We start from the raw sequence: 27,850 nt of genomic DNA on the forward strand, positions 1-27,850 counted from the left end.
ACAATCTTCGGACTTATATATCAATACCAACGTCATTGAAAAAATGGTACATTTGGGACCTAAGGCACCTCAGCGTAGGAAAGGATCATTTACGGATGTGCCTGCAGCACTCATGAGCGAGTTGAAAGAGTTGGAAACGCAATTCACCGTGTCGGGAGAAACATTGCGCAAGATTGTCGATCATTTTGTCACCGAATTGGAAAAAGGGTTATCGAAAAAAGGCGGAAACATCCCCATGATTCCGGGTTGGGTGATGGAGTTCCCCACTGGTGAAGAAACTGGCGACTACATTGCTATTGATTTGGGCGGAACCAACTTGAGAGTTGTCTTGGTCAAGCTCGGTGGGAATCGAGATTTCGACACCACGCAATCGAAATTCCCGTTGCCTGCACACATGAGAACAGCTACTAGTAAAGAATTGTGGGATTTCATTGCTGATTGTTTAAAGAAGTTTTACGATGAAGAGTATCCTGAAGGTGTCAAGGAACCATTGCCCTTGGGCTTTACTTTTAGTTACCCCGCTAGTCAAAACTGTATTACGCAAGGTATATTGCAGAGATGGACTAAAGGATGGGCCATTGAAGGTGTCGAGGGACAGGATGTTGTGCCGTTGTTGCAAGAGGCCATTGAAAAAGTTCAAGTGCCCATGAAGATTGTTGCTGTGATTAACGATACAACTGGTACTTTAGTTGCTTCCAGATACTGTGACCCAGAAACTAAATTGGGGTTGATATTTGGAACAGGCGTCAATGGTGCTTATTACGATGTTGTCCAAGACATCCCCAAGTTGGAAAACAAACTCGAAGCTGACATTTCCGGCGACTCACTAATGGCCATCAATTGCGAATATGGTTCTTTTGACAATGAGAAACTCATATTGCCTAGAAACAAATACGACGTGATGATCGATGAAGAATCGCCAAGACCGGGGCAACAAACTTTTGAAAAAATGAACTCCGGCTACTATTTGGGCGAAATCTTGAGATTGGTGCTCGTTGACTTGGCCGAAAACAAAAAGGTCATATTCAAAGACCAAGACTTGACCAAGTTGAACCAAGTTTACATCCTCGACACTTCATTCCCAGCCAGGATCGAAGAAGACCCATTTGAAAACTTGTCCGACGTGCACGAGATTTTTCAATCCGTGTTGGGGATCCAAACCACCGTGCCTGAAAGAAAAGTCATCCGCCGTATTGCCGAGATGATCGGCAACAGGTCGGCCCGATTATCCGTATGTGGAATTGCGGCTATATGCAAAAAGAGAGGCTACACGACGGCTCACTGCGCTGCTGACGGGTCAGTTTACTCGAAATACCCCGATTTTAAGAAGAGAGCTGCTCAAAGCTTGAGAGACATATTTGAATGGCCCGATGACGTGAAAGAAGACCCAATTATGATTGTTGATGCAGAAGACGGAAGCGGAGTTGGAGCCGCCGTCATTGCTGCATTGACTGAAAAGAGATTGAAACAGGGCAAGTCCGTTGGTATTAAAGGTACATAGAGTTATAAAGAATAGACATAGAGAGACCTTAGAGTCAATTGAACCATTTGAATCTCCAAATCTCCCTTTTCTTCCTCCATGTGCAAAGAAAGCCGTTGATTCACGGGCCAGTTGTGGTGAAATATTTTCTAAAGCGCTCCTATAAAAGAAAAAAAAATCTTCAACCACCACGGCAACCACCCTCCCCACACGAAACTATTCACATCGTCCCCCCCAGCTCCTCCGCCTTCGCCCTCTTCATTCTTCATCCTCATCAATGTCAAGCTCATACGCTAATCAGAGACAGCGCAATGAATCAGGTAATGCATCGTCGCAGGAACCGCCAGCTTACACCTCGACAACGTCCGCCACCGTCGTAGAAACAAGTATAGTGTTTGACGGCGCCAACAGCAACAGCAACCACACTCCACCAGAGCAAAGGCTGCAACAGCAGCAACAGGCAGTGTCGCAGATTGTCATGGATGCACTAAGCGAAGAAAACGATCTCGCTGTGCTTGAGTCCCAATTATCGGCAGATGAAGTAGTCACGAACTCAGATATTGCCAACACGGAAAGCTTAATTGATGAAAGCAGGGTCTTGGACGCGCAGGAGCACGGCCAAAGAATCCGTGATCCGCTGCCGCTGCTGCCGCTACTGCTGCTCAGTATATGGGACATTTTCAAAAAGAGTGCCATCAACTTGGTCTTGCCTTTCATCAATGGCATGATGTTGGGATTTGGAGAGATCTTGGCTCACGAGATTGGGTTTCATTACAAATGGCACGGTGCAAAGATCGAGCCTCCCAGGCGGGCGCAACAACAACAACAACAGCAGCAGCCGCAGCCGCAACAGCCGCGAAGACAGGCTCAAGCTGCTTCCAGGTATCTATAGGATTGTGAGTATGCTGTGCGTGTGCATGTTGGTGTGTGTGTGATTTTTAGACGAAGAGAGTAAAAAGGTGTTGACTGTCTAGAATTAGAGGAACGGGAGTGCTTTGAATTGACTAGTGTATACAACAGTGCTCTAACCATCTCTTTACATAAAGGTGCCTTGCGCCCCTTCATTGCTCACACATTGCTTGTTGTCCTGGTTGTTCCAAATAATGCCATTGGCTAGACCACCTTCCCCCGTGCCCTCCTCGTGCGTCGCGCCGCTTGTCTGTCAGCAAGAATCAAAAATTGGCCCTTTTTTGATCTAAGGGGTTGAGTTGAGGGGGGCCATTTGCAATTGGTAGAAATAGCCCACGAGATTGCTGGTGGGTCGATATTCTTCTTCCTTTTCTTTTCACATTCGTCAACTTCCAATACCAAGCTCGGTGATGTCCAAGACACGTACAGAGTCAGATGCGTTTGGAGAGATTCAGGTTCCAGCAGACAAGTACTGGGGAGCGCAGACCGAAAGGTCGCTCAAGAACTTTGAGATTGGCAGCATCACCATGCCCGTGCCCATCATCAAGGCTTTTGGAATCTTGAAGAAATCGGCCGCCATTGTCAATACCAAATTGGGCAAGCTCGACCCCAAGATCTCCAAGGCGATCCAGCAGGCGTGCCACGAGATCATCGAGGGTGAGTTCAATGACAATTTCCCCTTGGTGATTTACCAAACGGGCTCGGGCACGCAAACCAACATGAATGCCAACGAGGTGATTTCCAACCGTGCCATTGAAATCCTTGGCGGTGTCATGGGAAGCAAGAAGCCCGTGCATCCCAATGACCAAGTCAATATGTCGCAGTCGTCCAATGACACTTTCCCCACCGTGATGCACATTGCCGCAGTGACGCAGATTGAACACAACTTGATTCCAAATTTGGAAAGTTTAAAAAATGCATTTGCGGCAAAGGAGAAGGAGTTTGCCGATATCATCAAGATTGGTAGGACCCATTTGCAAGATGCAACACCTTTGACTTTGGCGCAGGAATTCTCCGGCTATGTTCAACAGTTGAAATTTGGAATCGAGAGAATTCAAGGAACCTTGGCGAGATTATCTCTCTTGGCCCAAGGGGGCACTGCAGTTGGAACAGGATTGAATGCGCCAAAGGGCTTTGATGTCGACATTGCCGCTGAAGTCTCTAAGCTTACAGGAATCTCATTCCACACCGCCCCCAATAAATTCGAAGCGTTGGCGACCCACGATGCAGCTGTAGAAGCATCGGGCGCTTTAAACACATTGGCTGCTTCATTGTTCAAGATTGCCAATGACATCAGATACTTGGGTTCGGGACCAAGATGCGGCTATGGGGAATTGTCGTTACCGGCAAACGAACCTGGTTCGTCCATCATGCCCGGTAAAGTCAACCCTACTCAATGCGAAGCCATGACTATGGTGTGCGCTCAAGTGATGGGCAATAACACGACCATCACATTTGCCGGTGCCTCTGGCCAATTCGAGTTGAATGTGTTTAAGCCTGTTATCGCTTACAACTTGTTGAACTCGATACAATTATTAGGTGACGCTTCGAGATCATTTAGAATCCATTGCGTCGAGGGCATCGAGGCCAACAAGAAAAGAATCAGCGACTTGTTGCACAAGTCGTTGATGTTGGTCACGGCGTTGAGCCCCCACATTGGCTACGATAAAGCTTCAAAAGTCGCCAAGTATGCTCTTGAAAAGGGTCTTACTTTGAAAGAAGCCAGTGTTGAGTTGGGCATGACGACACCGGAACAGTTTGATGAATGGGTCAGACCTGAGAATATGATTCATCCTGAGTAACGAGGCCGGGACTCTCTAGGCTAGGTATGAAAAAGAAAAAGACTGAGACACCCTGACTTTGAATAACTTTTACTTTTGTAGATTTGTCTATCCATGGAGCAATAAAGCTGGAAAGCACTAAAATACCGTCAAAAAAAGCACTACCGTTATTGAAAATGCAGAGGAACGCACTAGTATGAGCTAGTGTAAATCTCCGTTATTACAGAATTGCGAACCAAGAGACTGTGCTAAAGAAGACCTCAGGGGTTTGCAGAATTGCCCTTTTTCAGATGCCAGTGCTGGCGACGGGGTCTGCCACTGCAAAGTTGGCTTTTTGCAATACTTGTGGTGACAAAAGAAATAGGCTGCCTTGTTCTATGACACAAAAACTCATCCTCAAAAAGAAAAGAAAAAATATACAGGCTCACTAGTGGAGCCAATCTGTGGACTGGAAAGACGGTCATTGGTCCTCGCGATTGGATGAAAGTTGGAGATTCTACTCAAAGTTCAGAGAGTCCACGGTTCACAGCTCACAGCTTACTCTAATAGACACGTTTATGGCATTGAAGGTGAAGTTTCAAAACGGGAAAAATTAGTCTATTCTTTCTATTAAGCATCTAGATTACACACTGCAGTAGCCACCATCGACCCTGATATCGGAGCCAGTAGTGAAACTAGAAGCGTCACTAGCCAAGTACAAGTATGCACCCACCAACTCGTCAGCCTCTGCTTCTCTACCCATGGGCGTGAGACCCCACCATTTAGCCCTCTGCGGCTTCGGTATGGGCTCAGACAACAATGTGTTGGTGTAACCGGGACTCACCGAGTTGACCCTGGCGAAACCGGCAAATTCAACAGCTAGGCCTCGCGCCATGTGCATCGCGGCGGCTTTAGCTGAGTTGTAACATGTTTGATAGTTGGGCACGTTGTTGATATGGGCTGATATCGACGCCGTGATAACCAACGAACCCGAGCCTTGGCGTTTAAACACTTCGCCCGCGTACTTGGCACAGTAGAAAACACCATTGACGTTAACGTCAAACACTCGTCTCCAGTTCTCCGGGGTTGAGTCGGGGTTGAGAATCGAGCCCGTGTACCAGGCAATGCCGGCGTTGGCGACAAACACATCGAGCGAGCCAAACTCGTCGACGATCTTGGCAACCGCGTCTTTGACCTGCTCGGCTTTCGTCACGTCGATCTGGAAGAATTTCGATCTGATGCCGTAGGCTTTGGCTAAACGTTCACTGAGACCATTGTCGGTTGCGGCATAGTCCATAATGATGACATCACCTCCTGCTTGAGCGTATCCCTCGGCAATGTTGGAGCCAATGGCCCCGGCGCCACCTGTAACGACGGTGACTTTGCCCTTCAATGAGAACCTCTCGAGGATGTTCTTGGACAAGTTGAATGGCTTTGTGGGGACTTCCCTGTTGGCGTCGGTTTCCGGTTTAATGAGAGACTGAAATGACATTGCTAGTCGAGAGTGCTAATTTTTTTAAACCTTTTGTACTTTTTGGATTGGATCCGATGGGACATCACGAAAGAAACTTGTGTCCTATTTATATATAGGTTACTGAGCAACACCCAGGTAAGCAAAGCATCTCGACTTTTGACGCCCATTTTTTTTTTCACCTTGCCGGAGGAAAGGCCTGGGAGTCGACAATCTCACATGGGGCACATGAAGCGCGTTAACTATGGTGGGATGCTTACATAATCTACCGACCGGAAGAATTGCAAAACGTCGTCTATATGCAGTACATGGAGGATACGGGGGTGTCAAGATACGAACAAACCATGTTAGGCTGATACCCGGATAGGTTGAACTTTGCCAACGAGGAAGAAGAATTTGCGTAGATCTTGTCGATTGAAATGATTTCCATAGCGCTGTGTTTTCTTTTCCTGATCTGGACTGAGCGAGTCAAAAGAGATCATGAAACTTTTCAACATAAATATCAAGATCAAACCTTTTGAAAGTGTGGCTCTGTGTGGGTGATTGGTTTTTTTGAAGTGTGCCCTACCCCCTTTGAATTGAGAGATCCGGGAACTTCTCATCGCTACAGAATGGACTATCAACTCCATCAACCACCAAGCAAGAGTTTACGCTTCAGGCTTTGTGTAAATCTGCTTTTTTTTTTCAGCAAAAAATTATATACTGTGGATATTTCGCAGCCGTTCCGCTTCCCATTCAATAAAAATACAACCTCCGTTTGTCTCTGATCCTGTTGCAAAATCAACCTTCTTTTTGAAAAATTACTACCGAATCTTTTTGTATAAAAGCAGTAGCTCTTACATATCTGAGCGGAGATACGCTTGCTGCCCTTCTTAGACAAGCTCACCACATGAACAGTTTTAAACTTCTCCCTGAAGGTTAAAAACAACCAATAGAATGTTCCTTTTCTGCAATCAAGATGAAAGAAATTCAATCTATTACTAGAGAGAACCACCGGAAACCACTCACTAGGTGTTTTGTTTTATCCGGATGGAGAGAGGACGATGTCTTTGCTGAACGGGACTCAAACGTCTCTCACACCAAATGCTCCAAATTATGAGAGGAAAAACAGCAGACACATCCTTGGCCTCACCCACAAGTCCACTCGGTATGAGGCCAAGGCTGTTGCTGACGGAAAGAAATATAATATCTCGCGGCCAGGTCGCAAAATTGCAACCTCACTTCCCCCTCAATTTCTCTTGCAAAACTCAACCAATTCTTTTCATTTCTAGTAGAGTTACCTTCCCTTCTACTCTAGCCCGATCTCATCTCCAACTACAAAATCTCCACTTTAGAATTGTGACGGTGGTGTTCAAAAACTCAAGCGCAAGCTCCATCACCGGTATTTTGCAGCCTGGTGGATCGCGGTAGTGACGTCAATCCAGAAGAGAAAGAAAAAAAAAACATCTAAATAAGTTTTCAACGACATTCTCAGTGACAGTTTGCGCTTTCACCATCCATCCAACCACCAAGTCGTAAGGTCCTTTGTTTTCAATTCCGAATTGCAATGAGGTTATTTGGATTGGCGGTGCTATCCCATATAGCGTTCGTCAGCGCGATAGTGCCCAACGTCATCAACAGCAATAACAATAATGGTCCCCAGCAGCCAAGGACGGATGACGATGCACTCAATTCCGACATGTCGCTTCCGAACTTACTACATATTCAGCTGATTGGTGATATAAAGAACTATGATATCAGCGGTAATGTCCAGTACGATCTGGGCAGATTGCTCATTAGTCAATATGGCTCGCTTTGGACGAGGAGTTTGTTCCCGCGCGAACTGGAGTTTACCGTGGAAGTGGTGTTCAGATCTAGTGGCACTGGCGAGGATATCATGTTTCTGGATAACCATTTGACGTTCTGGGTGGTGGAACTGAGAACCACTCCCGAGAATTACGATGGGTTTAAGTTTGTGGTGAATAACCGCGACACGCAGGGCCTCAAAATTTTCAACAATGATGGCACGTCTTCAGGGAGTGGAAGCGATGAGAGTTTAAGTTTGAGCATTGGAGATTGCCAGTTCCGGTATTTGCAAAGCGATGTGCCATTCACTTTGAGGATCTCGTATACTGACAAGTGGTTCAAAGTTCAAGTTGACAATAACCTCTGTTTCAAGACTGACCAGGTCCAGATACCAGTAACCCATGGAGGTTACAAATTTGGGATTTCGAGTTTTATGAACCCGCAATCGCTGGAAACGTTTGAGATCTTGGCTGTGAAAGTCTGGGATGGAATCACGGAGGACGCCATTGATGATCATGGGCTTATGGCTGATGGACAATTGAAGATCGACGTTACTGAAAAACAAGTCGCCGTGGAACAACAACAGCAACAACAAGACCAGGAACAAGACACTGGCCCCGATGCAGCTAGAAGGAAGTTTTTGGAAAAAGTCCAACAACAACAGCAACAGCACCAACAGAACGAGCCGCGGATCTCATCAGCTAAGCCCAGCCACGATATGGTTCAAGTAGTCGCTAAAATTGAAAACCTCGAGCATCTCATCGCCGACCTATCCAAGTCCATTGTGCCCAACACCAACATCGACGAAGTCACCGATGTAGTCAAGCAAACCCAATTGACGTTATTGGAACTCAAGCAGACATTCATTCAACAATACTCCGAGTTGCTTACCGCGATCGCGTCACTAAACCAAAAAGTCATTGGCGAGGTAAGAGAACAGCATTATGGCATGGAGGAATTGAGCAGGAAAGTAGATTTATTGATGAATGAACATAAGCAAGTGCAGCACCAGTACCAAAAGCAACAACACCATCAACAACGTAAGGATTTGGAGTTGGAGAGACAGCGGAATGGAAATAACCTTGACGGTTCAAGCGGCTCGGGCTCCGTGGCTGATAGTTTGATCAAGTGGATTTTGGTCCCTCTTGTTGTTATCCTATTGGCTTTGCTTGTGTTTGTTTATCGACTCAGACATGACATTAAGCATTCAAAATTATTATAGATGTATTCATTTGTATATTCTTTTTTTTTTTTATCAAACAGTTGAATTTTAAATTTTTCTTCATCCATGGACTGTACTTTTCCAGGATTCAAGAAGATATGTCTTAGCTGCCTCGCTTGCAGGATTCTCGAAGTTATAAAGTCTAGAGGTTTTACGAATGATGCAAATTTCAAATAAATAAAAATAATGATGATGATGATGATGATGATGATAAACAGAGAAAAAAAAGCAACTCCCAATTTTCAATCGCAGCTCAACTTTGCTGAACGATATCGCCAATCAACATACTATTCAAACTCTTTTTATGTGGGGAGACGGATCTTTTCAAAGGAGATGGCGTCTTGGGGGGTGGAGGAGGAGGTGGAGCCTTTGGCGGAGTCGATGGAGTCGATGGCACCCTCACCTCCGCCCCTTCTTCTTTTTCTTTCTCTTGTTCTTTTTCTTCTGCTCCTGTTTCTTCTTCTTGTTCCTCCTCTTTTTCCTCAACTGGTGCCGAGGACAGAGGGTCAGGAAGAGCTGAGCGTTGTTCCCTGTTCTTGATGGTGACCGCTTTCTTCAACCGAGACTCCAAGCGACTCTTTGATTTAGCAGCGAGTGTTTCTCCCAGTGTAGACGCGGGAGCACTCTTCTCACTGGACCTTGGCTTGTCCATCGACATTACCAAAGGCGGCGGATCAACAGTGTCGTTTGATGGTTTACGAATCTTGGATGATCCTTCGCGACTCACGTTTCTGCTCGAGGATGCACTGCTGCTGGAGTGTTTGCCATTGGTCTTGACTCTGGTGGTGTTTCGCTTCAACTCATTGAAAATGGCATCTTTGTGTCTGAACAAGTCCTGCATTATGCTCACTTGATGCTTATCATGCAAATATTGGCGTTGGTTTGTATCGGGGAACAAGTCAGTCGATGGACGTGGACGCAATACAAGTTTCCCAAACTCAACACACAAGGCATTTTGAAGATTCTTTGCGGCAAGTTTATCCTTTGAGCCTATAATCTGCACGAGCCGTTTCAAATGCGTGAGTAAAGCGTCGAGTGTCGCCAAGTTGGGTTTCGGCGTCTCAGCAAGGACATTCTGAAGACCATTGATTCGCGATTCCTTTTGTGAGTCCTCTTGGTAGTTGTTGTAGAGTAGCCTAATAATGTCATAGAAGCTGGAGGGTATCACCGAGTCTGGTAATTCCATGAGATATAGCTTCAACACGTTGGTGATCGCTATGGGGTCAGCTCTCGATAGATAGTCGTTGATCTTGCGTGGATCATCGAGCCCGTTCAATTCAAGTCTGAGCTTATGCACGTTGGAGAGATGTATCGGTTGAGTCCAAATGTTGATCCTCTCTTCGTCATCTTTCAAGTCCGGGTAAATGTGGTCCAAGTGGCTAAGGATGCACTGGATTAAAAGCGGCACAACTTTTTTGTCCAACCTCGACTTCACCGTCAAGTCGACACCAAAAGTCTGTCTCATGTTTGAGTGGTAGTAATTGTCATATAATGTGACTTGGGGTCTGAAATTGCCAGTGGCATAGTTTTCAATAAGAAATTTCAAGTCATTCTTGGGGTTAATGGTTTCCTCCAAAAGTTTCAACTCCTGCGCAACAAATCGCAAGTTTTTTTCCATCGTGTTGCTAAACGCTGCAATAAAGTCAAAAGTAACCTTTTTGATGGCCCTCAATCTGTCCAATTCGCATTTTTGCATAAAAGTCAAGTGGTCAAATACCAATTCCTCGAATTTGCATCTTACTCCATCCAACGACGCCACTTTGTCAAAGTATTGTCCGTCCAACAGCTCAACCTCGTGGATGAGTTTTGGGTATTGCGACTTGTCATTGTAATCAACACTGGTGACACCTATAGCCTCTTTCATGTCATCAAAATTGAATTGGCCAAAGCTGGTGGAAAACCCCTTTTCAGTTGTTTCTTCGCTCAGAGTTGGCTGAATTTGGGCGATTTCAAAAGCTTTTGGCTTCCACTGATAGTAAAACTGAGACGAATTGATAAAAGATTTCCCCATCGAGCCCACCACTCGGATAAACTCATTCTTGATGAGGTCCTGGCCAAATTTCTCGGCATTCTCCAAGTTTTTATTGAGTTCAGGAACATGGTCCAATGCCCATTGTGTTATCGCGCTGCCCGAGGACACATTCTGATAAGTGCCAAGTATGGCAACCTTGTGCGAGCTTTGGGCAATGCCAGTCAACATTGCCTTCAATAGCAGTTCTGTTTGGCCAAACGTGAGAACAGCATGGTTGAACTCGAATTTTTCCCTCTCTTTTGCTTTAGCTTCATCGTCAGACTCATTCTGTCGCGAGAGTTTCCTCTGAAAGACAAGGTCGCTCAATTCCTCTTGCAACTCTTGTTCGGAATAGCGAGTTTTAAACTCCTCCAAGATCCTACACTTGTTAAAGTATTTTTTCTGCAACTTGTCCACTTGTTGCTGCGCGGACCTCAATTTCTTGTACTCGTCGTGGACGGTGACCGTGGAGTAGTCCACTCGTTGTTCGTGTTCTCCACACCATTTCTCAAAAGGCGTCAAAACCATGAGCTGGATGTTTCCAGCAATGTTCAAATGGACCTGGCCCTGTCTTGTGAAATTCTCACTCAACTCAGTATAGGCGTTCTTGATGGTCGACACGTAATCATCGTTGAAATGGCGTTTACTTGTTGGTTTCGACTCCTTGGCAATAGCCTGAAGCGAGTGGCCATAAAGCAACTCCAGCTCCATCCGTTTCCTTATAAGCTGAATAAAGTCATTATTTTCACAAACACCCTCGTGAAGCTGGCTGAAAAGCGTCTGGAACCCTTGCTGATAGTCCTGGGTCCAGAAATTATCTGCAAAGGACATTTTCCCCGCTCAGAATAACTCTCGCACAACTCCAAAAAAAAGGGTCCAAAACTCGGCAAAGGGCAATGGGAGGTTCCCAAATAGCGTTAAGTATATATATGTACGTATATACCTGTTCTTTTTCCAAGTCAAGAAAGAAAAGAAAACCTAACTGGTTGGTTGAAGCAGATCAAACATGGGAGTGTGATTCTGTAACAACCAGTTTTCGTGTCAGCTTCGGAAAATACCCGCGCTACCAGTTTACTTGCTTTCCCTCGAGGCGACGGGGCAAGAATTCCGTCACCATACAGCCACGCTCTCGTGTATTTCACTCAGATGGTGGCTGGACTTTCTTTCAACAGTCGTCTTGTTGCTCTCAAGTTTGGCCATAAGACTCGTCTTTTTCATCACCACTTTGCTGACCATTCTTTGTCCGGTAAAGGTTTTTTTTTTTGGTGGATAACCCAGCATCGCCAACACGCGAGGGATGAGGGACGAGAGACGGGAGACGACAAGACGACCCACGTTATCATGCCGCGCGGCCTGTTGTCGAGTTACATGTGCTATTCATAACAGCAACCTCTCTCCCCCCTCTCTCTTTACCGAATTGCTTTTGGTTATAGAGCCCCCAACGGCTCCTGAACAAAGCAATAAAAAAACACGATTCGTGTTGAAATACGCGTGTCGGAAAATTCAAGTCACGTGACATTTTCAATCCACCAACAAAGCCTAACAACGATGAACCCCATCGGCATACGCCTTAGTGCTCCACGGCTGCAGAGCGTACAACTACAATAACAAGAGAAGGCTTGTTCAACGGGCAATGTACATGGGGCATAACATCTGAAAATTCAAACAGTTTCCATCAAACATTTGAAAAAGGAATGACGACACTCTGCGTCTGCAAAGTCAACCGAAACGCTTATAGCAAGACAACAGCTTGCTCGGAGGAATCTTGAAACACTAGTATATGCTGTTTCAGCCGCAGCCGCAGCAATAGTCAGCATAACTCACCCAATGTATGTCTACACTTGTCGCAGGTGATGTTGCGAAAAATAATTAAAGGGGCAGTCATTCGCAGCCGCTTTACTGGAGCACCCCTATATTGGTAGCGCCCACCCCATCCCACATGAACCTTCTCGAACCGGCCATTTTCCAAACTTGGCCATCTTCACCCAACCCCAAACCTCTAACTTCCCCCCCCCCCCCTACTTGCCCGAAAGAGATGCTAAGACGGTTCACAAGACAAGGCATTGCGCCGTTTATAAAATTGCAATGCAGAACATTAGCCACATCTTCAAATGACCCACCACCGCCGCTGCTGCCACCACCACCACCACATAAAGATGGACTCTATTTCGGCCAATTCACAAAACAAGAATACGAAGAGGCGGCTCGTGCCATCAAGCAACAAATCGCCAAGCTCGAAGGAGAAATCAAAGGCGACCACAACTTGCGTGAGAACCTCGGCAAAATGGCCCAGTTCCCTGCCCCGTCAAGCGACAGCGCATCATCCCCAACGGAAATCCACAACTTGACAGATTTCTTCCGGCAAACCATCAAATTAACAGGCCCCATCCCCTTGAGCGCTTACATGCGACAATGTCTAACTCACCCGGAATACGGGTATTATACCACGCGGAACCCGTTGGACTTGCGCACGGGGGACTTTATCACCTCGCCCGAGATCAGCTCGGTGTTTGGCGAGATGATAGGCGTGTGGTTCTTTAATATCTGGCAAACTAGCAAAAACGCACGGCCACCGCGCAAGATCAGGTTCATTGAGTTTGGGCCTGGTCGAGGCACGTTGATCCATGATGTGATTGCCACGTTCAACAAGTTTGTTGCCATGGTGAGCCAGGATTACGTTCCGCGCATAGAGGTGGTTTTGATTGAGGCTAGCCCCACGCTACGTCGCGAGCAATGGAAGTTGATTTGCGGCGAGGAGAACGAGTTTGCCGTGGAGGACTCGGGTGTCAATAGAGCTAAATCGAAATGGGGCAATGAAGTCGTGTGGGTCGATACCGAAAAGGCCATCCCTCGTGATGCTGGTGGAGATGATGACGCGCTGGTAAATTATATCGTTGCGCATGAGTTCTTTGATGCGTTGCCGATAAAGAGCTTTGTCAGGGAAAAAGAAGGCTGGAGGGAATTGGTGGTTGACCACACGCCGAGTGTGAACAACACTCAATTGAAATTGGCGTCGTCGCCGGACAAGGAAAAGAAGGAGGGGGAGAAGGGGGAGCTGGAGCTGTCAGATACGTTGGAGGAGACTCAGTTCCATGTAAGTATCTCGCCCAAGGAAACACCCGCGTCAATGATTCCCAAAATCGGCAAACGGTACAAGGACCTCCCCGAGGGCACCCGCATTGAAATATGTCCCGATGCTGAGCTTTTCATGATGAAAATCGCCCAGCTAGTCGCTGGATCTGCACTTGACAATAAGCTGGGGGGAGGAAGCGAAGGAAAAGAAGGAGAAGGTAGCGATGAAGGTGCTGCACTTGTTGTAGATTACGGTCCATCATCTGGTATCCCCGAAAACACCCTCCGCGGCATCTACAAACATAAATTTGTTTCCCCCTTTTACAAACCGGGTGAAGTGGATCTATCCGCCGATGTCGATTTTGAAAATTTGAAAAATGTGTCGCTGACGGTGTGCGATGTGTTTGGACCTATTCAGCAAGGCGACTGGTTGCATAATATTGGCGTGGGGTACCGTATTGATCAATTGATCAAGAAAAACAGCCATGATGAAGAAACGCAGGAAAAAATTTACGGTGCATACAGGAGACTAGTTGACGATGAGGAAATGGGTAAAATTTTCAAGTTCATGGCAGTCTTGCCCAAGGGATCGGACAAACCAGTGGGGTTCTGAAAGTTATTAGAAATGAGAAGCAATTTATATATATATATATATTTAGCTGGTCCGATGAGTATTTATTATTAATAAAAACAGTAATAATATATTTGAGCTTGTTCAATTTAAAAGTTGATTGGTTTGTCAAAGGTGGCCAATGCGGCTTCTTTGAACGCCTCCGACAAAGTTGGGTGAGCATGACAGGTTCTAGCGATATCCTCGGTCGAAGCACCGTATTCCAAAGCCAATCCAGCCTCGGCAATCATTTCACCGGCGTTTGGACCAATGATGTGGGCTCCCAAGACACGCTCGGTTTCAGCATCGGCGATAATCTTGACAAATCCATCAGTGTCCAAGTTGGTCTTGGCTCTTGAGTTGGCGATAAAGGGGAACTTACCGACTTTGTACTTGATTCCCTGCTCTTTCAACTGCTGCTCGTTCAATCCGACCCAGGCAACTTCCGGGTGCGTGTACATCACCGAGGGAATGTTGGCGTAATTCACATGGCCGTGGCCCTTTTTGATGTACTCAGCAGCAGCAATACCTTCTTCTTCTGCCTTGTGTGCCAACATTGGGCCAAACGTGACATCGCCAATGACTCTGATGTGGTCGTGTTTGGTCTTGAACTGGTCATCAATGACCAATCTACCTTTTTGGTCTTTTTCTAAACCGGCCGCCTCAATGTTCAAGCCTTCAATGTATGGTCTTCTACCAACGGCCACCAACAAAACATCCGCCTCAAGTTCGCTTTTTTCGCCAGACTTGGCATCTTCAACTTCAATCTTGACTACATCTCCTTCACGCTCACCTTTGAGCACCTTGGTTCCCGTTTTAATGTCCAAGCCTTGTTTCGTCAAGAGCTTTTGCGTGGTCTTGGAGACCTCGGCATCCATACCGGCACCAATGGAGTCCATAAATTCAAGCACGGTGACTTTGGACCCTAATCTCGCGTACACTGACGCCATTTCTAAACCGATAATACCACCACCGATAATAGCCAATCTCTGGGGAATCTCCTTCAACGACAAAATTCCAGTTGAAGTGACAATTCTCTCTTCGTCGACCTCGATCCCTGGGAATGGAGTTGGCTCGGATCCGGTGGCAACAATGATGTTTTCAGCGTCAACCTCGTATGGTTCTCCCCCTTCAAGCGGCTCGACTCTGATGGTCTTTTCGTTAACAAACGACCCGGTACCTTTCAAGTAGTCAATCTTGTTCTTTTTGAACAACATCTCGACACCGCCCGTCAATTGCTTAACCGACTTCTCCTTGGCCTTCATCAAATTGGCGAAATTGGGCTTGACCTCGCCTCCAACGTCGATACCTCTCTCCTTAGCCTCGTGCTGCACTTGGTGCAACAAATGCGTGTTGTTCAAAAGAGACTTTGAAGGGATACAGCCCACGTTCAAACAGGTGCCCCCCAAAGCACCTCTCTTTTCAATACATGCAGTGTTCAAGCCCAATTGACCGGCCTTAATAGCAGCAACGTAGCCACCGGGACCACCGCCAATGACCACGACATCGTACTTTTTATTGGAGGCGTATCTCACAAAGTGCGAGAACCTCGGTGCTGCCGAGAGCTGCTTGAATGATCTCAACATTGGCTCTGTTTTATCCTAGAAAAATATCTATATACCCTTGGGTGATTGACTTGTATAAAAGAAAAGAAAACAGTCAAACCAAACTGAAGTTCTTTTCCACGTTTGGTACCCAGAGTTCCGGCTGTTTCTCAGTTTTTTTGATTATTTTTTTCCTCTCTGCTGCAGCTCTCAAATCTCATTTGACACCGGCCTTTGCCTTTGATTGCGCTTTTCCCACTCGTGTGTACCTGCTTTGCTTATATATATGAGCATGGGGGCAAGCTGGGCGCGAGAACCCCCGGGGGGAAGGGGCAAAAGAAGAGGATACGGAGAGGAAGAAGGCCCATGCATGACTCCGGAGCCAGGAGGCGAATAGGTGGTCAGTAGAGTCGTGGAAGTTAAGTATTGCAGCATGGTCACGTGCTCACGTTTTCTTTTTCTATCTCCGTGATGCATATTTCGCCATTTTGCAGCCTTTTTCAGCCGGGGAGTGTTGTAGAAGAACACCGGGTAATTAGTAAGCTCCAGCTGCTCAGGCAAACCCAGTTCGTTATAGATGACTCGAAATGACTCGAGCCTTTTGTATAGGCAGTGGGCGAGGTTTTGTTTGCCGGTGTGCTCGAGGGAGGCCCACGCGGGTCAATGATCTCCGGGAGAGCCAAACTCGCCTCCCAGAACTCAGAAATTCTTTTCCCGTTCCCGTGGTTCCAAAAGGGTTCGAGCGAATGGAAGGAGTAGCAATAGCTCGGACCTCGCGTCCCAACCCACTCTCTCTACTTTACTGGGTGCATCGTCACGATACTTCCAAGGTTGTTCCCGCCGAGACGATGGACCGGAAAAACTGGTTTCATTGGAAAAAAAAACCAACACACTATTCCGTAGCAGAGAAAAGTACCCTTATCTATACCTTGTCGTTGACAGTGCAGAGCATGCTCTTGTGAAGAGGCTAGATGATGAATTTGAAGCAACTCGTGAGAGGACATCAACAACCGGTGGCATCCGGGACGAACCAAAAAAAAAAAAAAAAAAAAGAACCAAAAATGAGAAATTTGGGCTTCAAATGGTTGAAAAAAAAAACGTGCCCTTTCACGCCTGGCTCTAGTATCTCGACTAGCAACATGCTGTAACAATCGCAAAGAAAAGGGAAGCGATATTCGCCATTTTCCTTGAAAGTACCAACGGCCAAAAAAAAAAAAGCACGGTAAAAGGAATAAAAAAAAAACACAAGCCCTATGCGGGACTCGAACCCGCAGCCTTGAGATTAAAAGTCTCACGCTCTAGCCGATTGAGCTAACAAGGCGCACTTTGTGCACGATGGCCACCCTCTGCAACAAATATATGCCACTAACATGATGATGAGCAGGCACAAATAGTGGACGCCTCCTATCCTACTTTATTTCCCTCCTGGACAACCTTACAGCTCTTCATGAGCTCTAGTTGTGTCCATATTCTTCACTCAAAAACAGGTTTTGACTAAAAAATCTCTCCCAGCGAAGGGATAGTCAAGACCGCTTCTTTTCTTCCTTTTTCTTCTTCCTCCTTTTTGCTTGTTTTGCTCAACCCATCGATTGCCGTGCGCTCCAAGGCCCTGCCTTTCTTCTAAGTTTGAGCCTTTGCAAGAAAGCCTGCGAGAGCGTGTCAAACTGTCTCCCCCCCCTTTCCGCTTCCCCTGCCGACAAGAGCGTCTTTAAACATCCTCGCTCCTTCCGATCTTATCATTCATTAAGATTATCTTCTCCCGATCAACATGTTAAGTCTTAAATGTTGAAGCCTCGGTTGTTTTGCAATTGGTAGCAGTGTCGGGTTTTATGCGTCAATGTCACATGGTGATTTTTAGGACACTAACGAGGGAAGCAAAACTTCAACTCCAATAGTTCAATCCATTCTTTTAAAGACAACCGATTACTCTTGCCTGCATTCTTTCTAATCTAGTATTTTTGGGGCTCTCAAATGGTTACAACTACGGCAACTATTGAAAGTGTCAACCATACTACCGCGAGCACTCCAACCCTGACAAGCAACAGTACCAGAATCCCGTTGAAAGCATCAGTTGTTGGCAGAACCACAGGGCACCCTTCGAGACAAGAAATCATCGATAATTTACTCAGTTTAGCGAGACAGGAACAAGCCAAGGGGAACTCGTCGATCACAAGTGACAAATTAGATAAGCTTCAGAGCATATTAGAAGAAAAAAACCGAAAACAAACATCGCCATCACCAGCAGCAGGAGAAGAAGAAAACAAGTATAGAAAGTTTCAACGAGTACCCGCAATACCAAAACAGGCTCGGCCACTTCCGAAATTGCCTTCCCTTTTTGACAAGTTTGACGTCAAGAAAGCAGTGAGCAAACCATCACCAGCAGCGCCAGCACCAGCACCAGGAGTGAAGGCCGAAACCAGCAAACGCCAGAAATCATCAAACAGAAACAAGAAAGGTATCAAATACTTTAGACCTCGCAAATTCACGCTTAAACAGCTAGAGTCGATGTTCATCAACGTGCTCGAGAACATTGCCAATTTATTAGACAACTTACACTTACTTTCCAATTTACCCATGTTCCCACAGTTTCTCACCAAATTACTCAAACAAACCAACAAGCTATGGGTGCTCATCCTTGTTTTTCTCATCCGCAAGACCATTTCGCAGTTGTTGAACGTCATACGTAAGATCAGGAAAGTCAACACGGAAAAGGAAATCCTCAACTCCAAGAGCCCCGACAAGTCTGTACTCAACCAGGACATAAACAAAAAATACAACAAGGTGTTGAAAGATTTGAAGTTCGACAAGCTAATGCTTGTTATTGAGTTGATTGGTAACTTTTTGGATTTGAGTTTCAATGTTATCGAATTGTACGGCATCGTGTTGCCCGACTGGATCATGTCGTCTTTGAACTTTGCAAGCATGGCCATGACAATCTACAGAATGAATAAAGACGACGAGTATGTGGACGATGACATTACAGAGGACCTAATATAATAATAACGAATGAATGAAGGATGATTACACTTGGTTAGACTATTTATGACATTGAGAGCTGGTGAATTTAAGAAACATACACATACACACACACAGCAATAGGAACTTCGGACACCTCGTAACATTTTACTGAGGCTTTTTTTTTTGATAGAACAGATATGCAATTACATTTTTTTCCTTTACCATTACCCAAATATTACCTGTACCTGTACCTTTACCTGTACAGGGGACGTTGGTTTTGCTTTCTCTGCCTCTGCTGTACCTTCTGCTTTTTTGCTTATTCCAACATCAGACAAGAGTACTTCTACTACCTTACAGTGTGCCTTGGGGGGGGGGGGGGGGTTTCTTGATAACGGTAGCGCGGACCAGTCCTTTAATCATTGCTGGAGGTTTGGATCATTCTTCGGCTACTGTTGAAACTCCACCTCTCCAATAGACCCAGCCGTGGACACACAGCCTATACTGATGACGACGGTGGCCGAAAGACTTGAGAATGAGCGGGAAACCATAAGGGATGTAGACAAGTACCTAGCCAGCTTAAATGGCAAAATCACAGAGAAATATCTCGCGGACCTTCTTCAGAACCAAGCCCAGTTTGTTTTACAAGCTACGCCCACAGCAGATGAATCCGACTCCGTGTTGAACACGCTATCGCTATCTCAACTCAACCAAAGGAATGACAAGGTCGAAAAGAGGCTATCCGACTTGCGAATATTGAGCGAGACCCACCAAATTCTCAAGGAGATTGAGTCAACACTCTCGAATTTCCAAATGTCCATGAGCTCGTTGCTTGATCTACAACATCTAAGCACGCTTTTCAAAGAGATCAAGAGCCGGTTGATTCCCGAGTATGTGATCTGTAAGCTTATCCTCAAGCAAGTTGTCAAGTTGCATCAGCACTTTAATAGCCTTTTAAATGACTACCTCGGGCTTATCTTGCCCGATGAGTTGACGATTAAAAATGTGTCAATTTTAAACGACTTTAACTTGTTTGTGCTGAAGAATGGGTACGTTTTGGAAAAGTATGCGCAGTATAGGACAAAGTGGGACAAGATGGTGGACGGGATATTCACCAACGAGGAAGTAGAGTTGAAGGAATGCAAAGAAGAGGAAGGGGAAGTTTCACTTGACGTTCAACAGGGAGAGGATTTCATCCAAAGTTTGACCAACTTCATCAAGTTCATCAACAAGGTCAACGTGCCAAACATCAAGCAGTTTTTGGAATCGAAAATCTCGCGCCTTTTAAGCACAAAGATTTTCGAAAACATCGACTCGGTAATCAGGAACCCGCAAAAGATGCACCAATTGAAAGAATTGATGCGCTTGTGTGACGAGGCAACGGCAAAATGGAACATCTTGAGAAAATTTGAAGGCCAAGGTGGCCCGATTGAGCTGAAATTAAGCAAATTGCATAAGGAGTGGATGGTGGATGCATATGTGGATAAGGTAAAGTTGGCCATGACACAACAACCCGGCGCAGTCAAGCAAGTGAAACAAATCAAATTGGACCAGTCCGTGGAAGAAGAAAAGGAAGAAGAAAAGGAAGAAGATAAGGAAGAAGAAAAGGAAGAAGAAGCTGCTCAAGTGAAAGATGATGGCGAAGACGGATGGGAAGCGAATTGGGACGATGGATGGGATGCAGAGGATGATGCCGCGTCTCGAACTTCGAAAGTGGATCATGCATATAGTGGTAGGGGTGATGGTGTTGGTGATGGTGGGGACCACGTTGCGGTCACAGAGATACCCGAGATCATTAAACCAATAATCCAAGAATATCAAAGCCACTCCAGTGACATTTCATATCTTGCCACGGCAATAAAAGCATTGGCAATTGTTCTTTACCCTAGCCCCAAAAACTCATTCTTGATGTACAATGACTTTAAATTAATGTCGCGCGATTTATCTGCTGATGATTCCTTTCTGCAGTTTGCCGAACACACGTGGAATCAAGTCACGATTGCATTTTACCTGGAGTTAAAAGTGCTCGTTAGCTCGTTGAATTTACAGCTGGACGAGGTCTTGCAAGATGAGAATCTTTTGGACGACTACAACATGAACCAAGTGGGTTTAATCTACCGCTGGTTCCAAATCCTTTTTGAAGAAAAAGAATTGCAATCGACAAACTTGGCCAAGTTCAAATTGCTAATAGTGGACTTGGTGGACTTTATCAACAACTACTTGTTGGACTCGATTATCGCATTAAAGGATATCGGCGAGACCCAATGCACAATCATCTCCTTGATCATTGAGAACTTGAACAACATCACCATCCCCTACCTCACATCGCTTGGTATTTCCAAAGACTCAATCGAATCGTTCAACAAACTGCTGAACGTCAAATATTTGCTCAACAACCATTTAAAGGATATAATGGAGAGATTCTACCAAGGCGAACTATTTGATCTATCAACCGAGGAAATCGTTCAGATGATCCACAGTGTTTTCTTACCGAGTGAGCTAAGAGAAGGCTACGTGAGCGAAATTCGGGAATTCAGAACCATGCATTAGCTTTTAGTACACATCACCTTGGATTCAAAAAAGAAAAGGAAAAAGAAAGTAATAATAATAAATCTAGTATTTATCACCATTATTTTTGACATCTGAGTGCGTTCCTTATCATATCTTTTCTTTCTCTTTCGCTGCTTTTTATCATTCTCCGCCAGTAACCCAGCTTCACCTTTAGCTTCGACCCAAGATAGCCCCGCTACCGACGATTACGCAACAACCTTACCGCCGTTGATCTTCTTCCCCGTCTTCGCGATCGTGTTATAAATGGAATCGTAATCTTTATCAGTCTCAACATCGACAGTTTGGTTAGCTAAGGACACGTCGTAACTTTTGATGCCTTCCGTCTTGCTCAAGACCCGCTCGATTGCTCCTGAGCAGCCGGAACAGGCCATCGTTACGTCAAAGTGGTATTTATGGGACATTCTCTTCGCTTTCGTTGCGTGTAGATTAGGATTTTCACGAATAAGGGATTGAATTCGTGCTTAGTGACGAGGGGAAGCGCTGGAAGGAGATTCGATTGTTGCTTTATATGTGTATTCGCCGGCGGGTGGGGGTGACTGATCGAATCGATAAGCGTTCGGCTCGTTGTTTCTCATAAAAAGAAAAAGTGTGGATGTTTTGGCGAGAGCGAAATTGTCGCATTGGATATATATAGATGCATAAATTTATAGATACATAAATGGTTACTAAACGTTCTATCATAACCCTCCCCCCCCTCACGTATGCTTGTAATAGTGTCTTAGTAATAAGAGTGTCTCGGTAGCTAATGTTTCTCATTCTTTGGCGAAGTTAGTTTGGCGACGAGTCAAGACCCGCAGAAACTCACGCTTTGTATAGATAGGATACGTTTCAATCTTCCTCACCAAAGCAGCAAGCGTCATCTTTTTCCGATCCAAATACTGGTCGAATACTTTGGCAATTTCAAAGATGTCAGCAATATCGGCATCGTCGCCGCTATAGTTTAACCCGCTCAATGACACCCCTTCATACTTCTCGTCCATCAAGGGTAACAATTCTTCAATCAAGTCGATTATCAATTTCCGGCTATTGTAAATTTGGAAATCGATCATGCTCTTGATCCAGCCCAAGTCATACTTCTGCTTGCGCTTGATGATAAGCGTCCATTCTTCAACTACTTGAGTTACGGAATCAATGTTTCTGTTCATGACGAATTTCGGGATCGAGTCGTTTGTCTCGGGAAGTTTATCCTCTTCGGTGCGCTGGCGTTTAAGCGAGCGCTTTGGGCCGGGACTAGTATCAACCGGCTCCGCGATGTCTTCCTCTTTTTCATCTTCGCTTTCTTCGCCTTTATCTTCTTCAGGTTCAGTTTCAGCCGAAGCGGCAACCATGACTACTGCTGCATTTGCATTGGACGAGCCTTCTTGCAAAGGATCAGCCTCAATCTCAAGTGGTACGACTGGATAATTAGCATTTTCACTGATGCGATCCTTGGGTCGGAGCTCATTCACGATAAGTTCATCGGTGGGCTTACCACTCGAGATGCTACTCGACGTTTCAACAACGTCGGCACGAGAACTGTACGATTGGAATAGGTTCTTTTTCATTTGGTCGTGGGTGGATATTTTCTTCTTTGATGATGATGACGCTGCTGCTGCCGCTCCTCTCCCGCCCCCTTTCGCTGATGCTGTTCCTGCTGTTCCTCCTCCACCTGCCGCTCCTGCTCCTGCCGCTCCTGCTGCTGCTACTGTTGGAGTGGGAGTAGTTGTTTCCGTTTTGTTGGTTGAAGTAATCAACTCCCCATTACTAGTTTGCTCCGACGACAGCAGTCCCGCGTCGAGGACGCCGCCTCCCGAGGAGTCATTGGAGAAGTTCAACTGCGGCAATTGCGTATGAGTAGATGACAACGAAGCGCCCGAGAGTGTGCTGGCACCAGTGCCATTCGTGCTGGAGCCGCTCGTCTTGCCACTTCCGGGGACTTCTTCTTCTTCTCCTTGTTTGTGGGCAGCTGGAGCACTGTCGGTAGTCGCTGCCGATTGCGGTTTATTGGTTTTACTACTACTACTGTTGTTGTTGTTGTTGTTGTACTCCTTGAGAAAGCTCTTGACCAATTCGACATTTTCAATTGTTTCAGATTGAGTGGCTTTTAGTTCAACATTCAAAGTATGTAACCTACTCAATCTGCTCAAGATCTCCTGCAATTTTTTACTTGTAATCGTTGGTGCCCGAGAAATGATATCCTCTTTGAAGAATCTTAGAATCAACTCGCCACTAAGGTCAAAATGCTGCAATCCGATTCTGGAACAGAACGACGCATAGCGGTTAAAATCGTTGGAGTACAATTTCTTGCTCGCGTCGGATAAACCTCTTAGGACATTGGAAGTTTCGTACAACTCCTTGAGTTTCACGACTAGATGGTCGTGCTCGTCATCTTCGTCTTCTTCTTCAATGATTTGCTGCTCAGAGTCCTGAGTTGGGGTATTGGGACTATTGTGGTTGTGGTTGTGATTGTTGTTGTCCAAAAACCTGTTCATCACCAATACGATGTTTCCTTCCAAAAACTCCAAATCGTAAGCGAGACAATTCAATTGATGCAATTTGAGGAGACTGGTTCTGACATTCTTTAACTTGTATTTCCTATTCTTGCTAGCTTCAAACTGGAGGAAACGCGTGAGGATGTTTTCGTCAATCAACGAATCATTCTTGCCCTTTCTGGCGCAGAACCGAATAAACCTCTTGATGTCGGTGGCATAGGATTTGAAAGTGTTTTCAGTCAAGTTTTGCAAAATGTCCTGGGTCTTGGTACTCTCCAACACCTCGTCATCGAATTTGCGTAGCAATACTTCTTCTCGATCACTCAATCTATGTTTTGTGCTTTCACTGAGACGAGCAAATTTGGGATTCAAGTTGACTTGGCTCGAAGAAGACGTTGAGGAAGAAGGCAACGTCTTTATCTGGGTTTCCAGTTCTCTCGAGGTGCCTCCTGGATGAGGGTTCCTGGCAACATCCAAGTTGGCATCTTCCTCCATGTTGTTGGCACGCTTGGGAGGCGAGATCGATGCATCTGTAGACGGGAGGGACTTGTCAACAATGGAGCTTGAGGCTGTTTGAGACAAGGAGGTCGGGGCTTTATTCAAGCTGAGCAAGCTACCACTTCCACCGCCGGTTGACCCTGAGTTTGTGCTGGGCTCATTGTCCTCCATTTGCCGCTGCAAGTGTAGCTGTTCGAATTGCTGCTCTTGTTGCCGCTGTTGTTGTCTTATAACGATATCCTTGATGAACTGATCTCCCAAGTAAGCATCAGGCTGTTGAGACCCGTAGACAATCTCATTCATGGCGTATAGTTTATTGAGGGGCGATCTTATGCTTTTTATTGTATTTTCACTTATGCTGCCACGCTTTACAATTTCACGATCCACCAACTCCTTAGCCAATTCTAAAGTCACAAAGAAATTGTCTAGACCCTTACTTGCACAGAATCTTATGTATCTTTTCATTTGGTACAAGTACTTTTCCTTTGTTTCATTCCTTAGTTTATTCAAGGTTTTCATTGCTTCTTGGTTTTTTAAGATTTCATTTTCAAACTTTGTTAATAAAGCTTGTTCTTCAGCCGTTCGGTGATTTCTTCGCGTGCTTCCAAACCCAAATTCGGGCGACGCTGCCGGAGCAACGAGCGTATCTTCAAAAGCCTCTGCCTCTGCCTCTGCCTCTCCTTCCCCTTCTCCTTCCCCTTTCCCTTCACCTTCACCTTCACCTTCTATCTCTTCATCTTCGTCTGCCTCTACTTGAATGTCATCTGCCTCAGCCTGGAGGTTTCTCGTTGTTGTTGTTGTTGTTGCGGTTGTGGTTGTAGGGGGAGCTATGGCGCTGATTGAGATTTTTCGCCCTGTTGGCGACAAGCGAGCAACCAGCGCATTGTCCATGACAAAATCGTCATCCTGCTGTTGATCTCGTTGTTCTTGTAGTAGTTGGTGCAGCTGTCCTTGTTGCCGTTGTTGCTGAGGCGAAAAGACATCAAGCATCATAGGCGAAGAGGGCTCTTCATTGTCACCACCAGCCTTTGACTTTGAGTTGCTAGAGCTTGCCACTTCTTGCGTTTGCTCTTCATCTCTCTCAGCCATAATAAACACTCACTCTCTCAAACGGTAGTCTTTTTTTTCGTGATGTTATGCCCTCTAGATCCAAAGCCGTAAATGGTGATACACACTCACACCCACAGACATACACTCGCTTGTTCACTTGCCAAAAAAGCCACACACTCAGACTCAAAGACCGGAACGGGCCAGATCAAAGCTGCTTGTGTGGTTAGTACTGGTACTGTTTGGCCAATATGGTTGGTGCAAGCTAGACGCGATGTGATGCACGACCTAAAAGTATTACACTCTCAGCGTCCTGAATCTTTGTAAGTCCGCTCCAACGTGGCTGGGAAAAGCGGGAGAAGCAGTTGTAGCAGCAACAACAACAGCAGCAGCCGAGCAAGAGGATATGTGGTCGACTATTTATATCAAAATCTGGCGAGATTCTCGAGAATTAATGTTGGTTGGTGGATTGAGTGGCTTCTCATGTTAACTATCCAGCCAGTGCCATAGAGAGTGCTCAACCAGAAAAAAAACAACATTTATTATAACTCCATCGAAACCTCGATCCACACAGAACATGTAATTGGAAGCGATTTAGGGTATTTCTCTATCCGGGTGTTTATTTGGGGAGGAGGAAGGGGAGGGCAAAACAGGTGACTTGGGCCTTGTCTCTGCTCATTACACAATATCTTAATGTTTTCCAAACGGAGGGAAGTATAAATAATTGTCTCTGAAGCAAAGGAGATGAAGAGCCGGCGGTCGACGGCCCTTCTTTTGTGTCTTCCTCTCAATCAGTCGGAGGCCTGTGGAGTGGGGCAAAGGCAGGATAAGGAAGGGCAGGAAGAGGAGCAAGGTGAAAGCAGTGGCATGCTCGGGAGACTGTTTTTCATCTGCCATGGCATTAGGCGGCCTGGAACTTGAAAAATATTTGCGCACTGGGGGGAAGCACAGAATTTATGCTTGTCGACCATATTTGCCACAAATTGTAAACACAAACTGGACATGTCAGTATCACAGATGCAAGCTTGGACGCTATTTGTTGGCGGATTAGAGTTGTCTGTTCATTTGGTTCTTCTTCTTCTTTTTTTTTTTTTTTTTTTTTGATAGGGGGTTATTACGGGTGGGATTGGGCGGCTAGGTGGGAGTGCACCACGATTGATTGCATTTCAAGCTTTTGTTTGAAGACGTGAGAGTGGGAAAACTTTAAAGAGGAAAACTCAACACTGATGAAGAGCAAGAAACCTTGTTTCAGTTTGGTTTTCTTTTGGGTCCGCTTTGGGTTGATTGTTAAAAAGCACCGTGTCTGTCCACGCTGACTGCTTGTTTTTTGACTTTTTTTTTTTACAAGCTTTCATGCATAGAAAAGAAAATGCCGGAAACTACACGCTCTTCTTTGTCAAATCAATCAACAGGTTTCTTTTGCCAAAAAAAAAAGACGGTAATTACTGAGCCACATTCTTGGTTATTTCTTTTGTTAATTGCTCTAGGCAAGTTCGCCAGGTTGCATTTGACAGGATACCTGTTGGTACTAAGGGGGGGGCTCTCTTCTAGCAAAAAAAAAAAAAAAAATAAACGGGATAGGACCTTACATTGTTTAGGACACTTACTCGCAGACTCCCCGTTTCAATGTGTAGAAACCTTACCCTCTTCGTCACCAATGGATAGACACCACACCAACCACTGGGGCCTATTGCAATCGATAAATAATAATATCAAGCTTTCACCGCGTACGAATGATAACATATTTTTTTGCCTCCTTCCGTTTCCTCCCCTTCGTCTCTTTGTTCCACTCTACAGTCTCGCTGTCGTCGTGTAACCTCGGAGCTTGCCTACACGCTGAAAGAGCCAGTGGCCATTTTTGATTTTCACTTGCAGAAGAGAATAGCTGGCAAGTTGCAACGACGTTATGCCTCGATCGACTTTGGCATCAAGCGAGACAGGGACCACATCAAAGCGGCTAAATGTTGAGGACGCTGCATGGTTTTCTTTCTTTGGCGTTGTTTGCTAGGGAAAGCATAAAAGTTAAAGACGATAAGCTCCCTCCTCCTCCTCACTTTTTCTTCCTCCCACTCCTTTTGCTCCTCCTCTTTCCCCATCTCCCCCCCAGGCCCTACTGTACGCTTTGCGGATAATATTCTTTAACTCAAGATGGGAATAAAAGCAAACTCGAGAAAAGCTTGAAGGACCACCCTCAACAACTCCCTAAAAAAAAAATAAAAAAAAATGGTTGCAGGGGGCTATGGTTTTGTGTCACGTTTGATGTCTCAAGATAACGAGACGAACCTGCAAATACACCACCCCCTAGATTGGCCATGATTCAAGAAAGACCCGATTTTGTAAAAACACCCATAACTAAGCCACTTCTAAACAAGAGAATTCAAACTGCCTCTTAAAAAAAACTTGTAGTGTCTGTTTTCTTGGAAAAATTCCGTTCTCTTTTTTCT

General features: G+C 45.5%; 11 protein-coding genes across 11 annotated transcripts; 7 read left to right on the forward strand and 4 right to left on the reverse strand. All coding sequences in view use genetic code 12, as the record gives it.

The window, feature by feature from the left end:
* Nucleotides 1–43: 43 nt before the first annotated feature.
* LODBEIA_P16810 (uncharacterized protein) lies at nucleotides 44–1,501 on the forward strand (the record flags this gene model as incomplete). The annotated part of the gene is made up of 1 exon (XM_066971596.1): nucleotides 44–1,501. One exon carries the CDS (start codon nucleotides 44–46, stop codon nucleotides 1,499–1,501), a length of 1,458 nt encoding a protein of 485 aa, XP_066828619.1.
* Nucleotides 1,502–1,757: 256 nt separating this feature from the next.
* LODBEIA_P16820 (uncharacterized protein) lies at nucleotides 1,758–2,372 on the forward strand (the record flags this gene model as incomplete). The annotated part of the gene is made up of 1 exon (XM_066971597.1): nucleotides 1,758–2,372. One exon carries the CDS (start codon nucleotides 1,758–1,760, stop codon nucleotides 2,370–2,372), a length of 615 nt encoding a protein of 204 aa, XP_066828620.1.
* Nucleotides 2,373–2,799: 427 nt separating this feature from the next.
* LODBEIA_P16830 (uncharacterized protein) lies at nucleotides 2,800–4,191 on the forward strand (the record flags this gene model as incomplete). Its single annotated transcript, XM_066971598.1, has 1 exon — nucleotides 2,800–4,191. The coding sequence occupies one exon, from the start codon at nucleotides 2,800–2,802 to the stop codon at nucleotides 4,189–4,191; it is 1,392 nt and encodes a 463-aa protein (XP_066828621.1).
* A 601-nt stretch (nucleotides 4,192–4,792) lies between these two features.
* Nucleotides 4,793–5,641, reverse strand: LODBEIA_P16840 (uncharacterized protein; the record flags this gene model as incomplete). Its single annotated transcript, XM_066971599.1, has 1 exon — nucleotides 4,793–5,641. One exon carries the CDS (start codon nucleotides 5,639–5,641, stop codon nucleotides 4,793–4,795), a length of 849 nt encoding a protein of 282 aa, XP_066828622.1.
* Nucleotides 5,642–7,166: 1,525 nt separating this feature from the next.
* On the forward strand, nucleotides 7,167–8,627 carry LODBEIA_P16850 (uncharacterized protein; the record flags this gene model as incomplete). Its single annotated transcript, XM_066971600.1, has 1 exon — nucleotides 7,167–8,627. The coding sequence occupies one exon, from the start codon at nucleotides 7,167–7,169 to the stop codon at nucleotides 8,625–8,627; it is 1,461 nt and encodes a 486-aa protein (XP_066828623.1).
* A 253-nt stretch (nucleotides 8,628–8,880) lies between these two features.
* Nucleotides 8,881–11,469, reverse strand: LODBEIA_P16860 (uncharacterized protein; the record flags this gene model as incomplete). Its single annotated transcript, XM_066971601.1, has 1 exon — nucleotides 8,881–11,469. The coding sequence occupies one exon, from the start codon at nucleotides 11,467–11,469 to the stop codon at nucleotides 8,881–8,883; it is 2,589 nt and encodes an 862-aa protein (XP_066828624.1).
* A 1,204-nt stretch (nucleotides 11,470–12,673) lies between these two features.
* On the forward strand, nucleotides 12,674–14,323 carry LODBEIA_P16870 (uncharacterized protein; the record flags this gene model as incomplete). The annotated part of the gene is made up of 1 exon (XM_066971602.1): nucleotides 12,674–14,323. The coding sequence occupies one exon, from the start codon at nucleotides 12,674–12,676 to the stop codon at nucleotides 14,321–14,323; it is 1,650 nt and encodes a 549-aa protein (XP_066828625.1).
* A 107-nt stretch (nucleotides 14,324–14,430) lies between these two features.
* LODBEIA_P16880 (uncharacterized protein) lies at nucleotides 14,431–15,906 on the reverse strand (the record flags this gene model as incomplete). Its single annotated transcript, XM_066971603.1, has 1 exon — nucleotides 14,431–15,906. One exon carries the CDS (start codon nucleotides 15,904–15,906, stop codon nucleotides 14,431–14,433), a length of 1,476 nt encoding a protein of 491 aa, XP_066828626.1.
* Nucleotides 15,907–17,835: 1,929 nt separating this feature from the next.
* On the forward strand, nucleotides 17,836–18,861 carry LODBEIA_P16890 (uncharacterized protein; the record flags this gene model as incomplete). The annotated part of the gene is made up of 1 exon (XM_066971604.1): nucleotides 17,836–18,861. The coding sequence occupies one exon, from the start codon at nucleotides 17,836–17,838 to the stop codon at nucleotides 18,859–18,861; it is 1,026 nt and encodes a 341-aa protein (XP_066828627.1).
* Nucleotides 18,862–19,326: 465 nt separating this feature from the next.
* On the forward strand, nucleotides 19,327–21,369 carry LODBEIA_P16900 (uncharacterized protein; the record flags this gene model as incomplete). Its single annotated transcript, XM_066971606.1, has 1 exon — nucleotides 19,327–21,369. The coding sequence occupies one exon, from the start codon at nucleotides 19,327–19,329 to the stop codon at nucleotides 21,367–21,369; it is 2,043 nt and encodes a 680-aa protein (XP_066828628.1).
* A 773-nt stretch (nucleotides 21,370–22,142) lies between these two features.
* Nucleotides 22,143–25,448, reverse strand: LODBEIA_P16910 (uncharacterized protein; the record flags this gene model as incomplete). Its single annotated transcript, XM_066971607.1, has 1 exon — nucleotides 22,143–25,448. The coding sequence occupies one exon, from the start codon at nucleotides 25,446–25,448 to the stop codon at nucleotides 22,143–22,145; it is 3,306 nt and encodes a 1,101-aa protein (XP_066828629.1).
* Nucleotides 25,449–27,850: the final 2,402 nt, after the last annotated feature.

Source organism: Lodderomyces beijingensis, assembly GCF_963989305.1.
Source record: "Lodderomyces beijingensis strain CBS 14171 genome assembly, chromosome: 2".
In the NCBI taxonomy this organism is placed as follows: Eukaryota; Fungi; Ascomycota; class Pichiomycetes; order Serinales; family Debaryomycetaceae; genus Lodderomyces; species Lodderomyces beijingensis.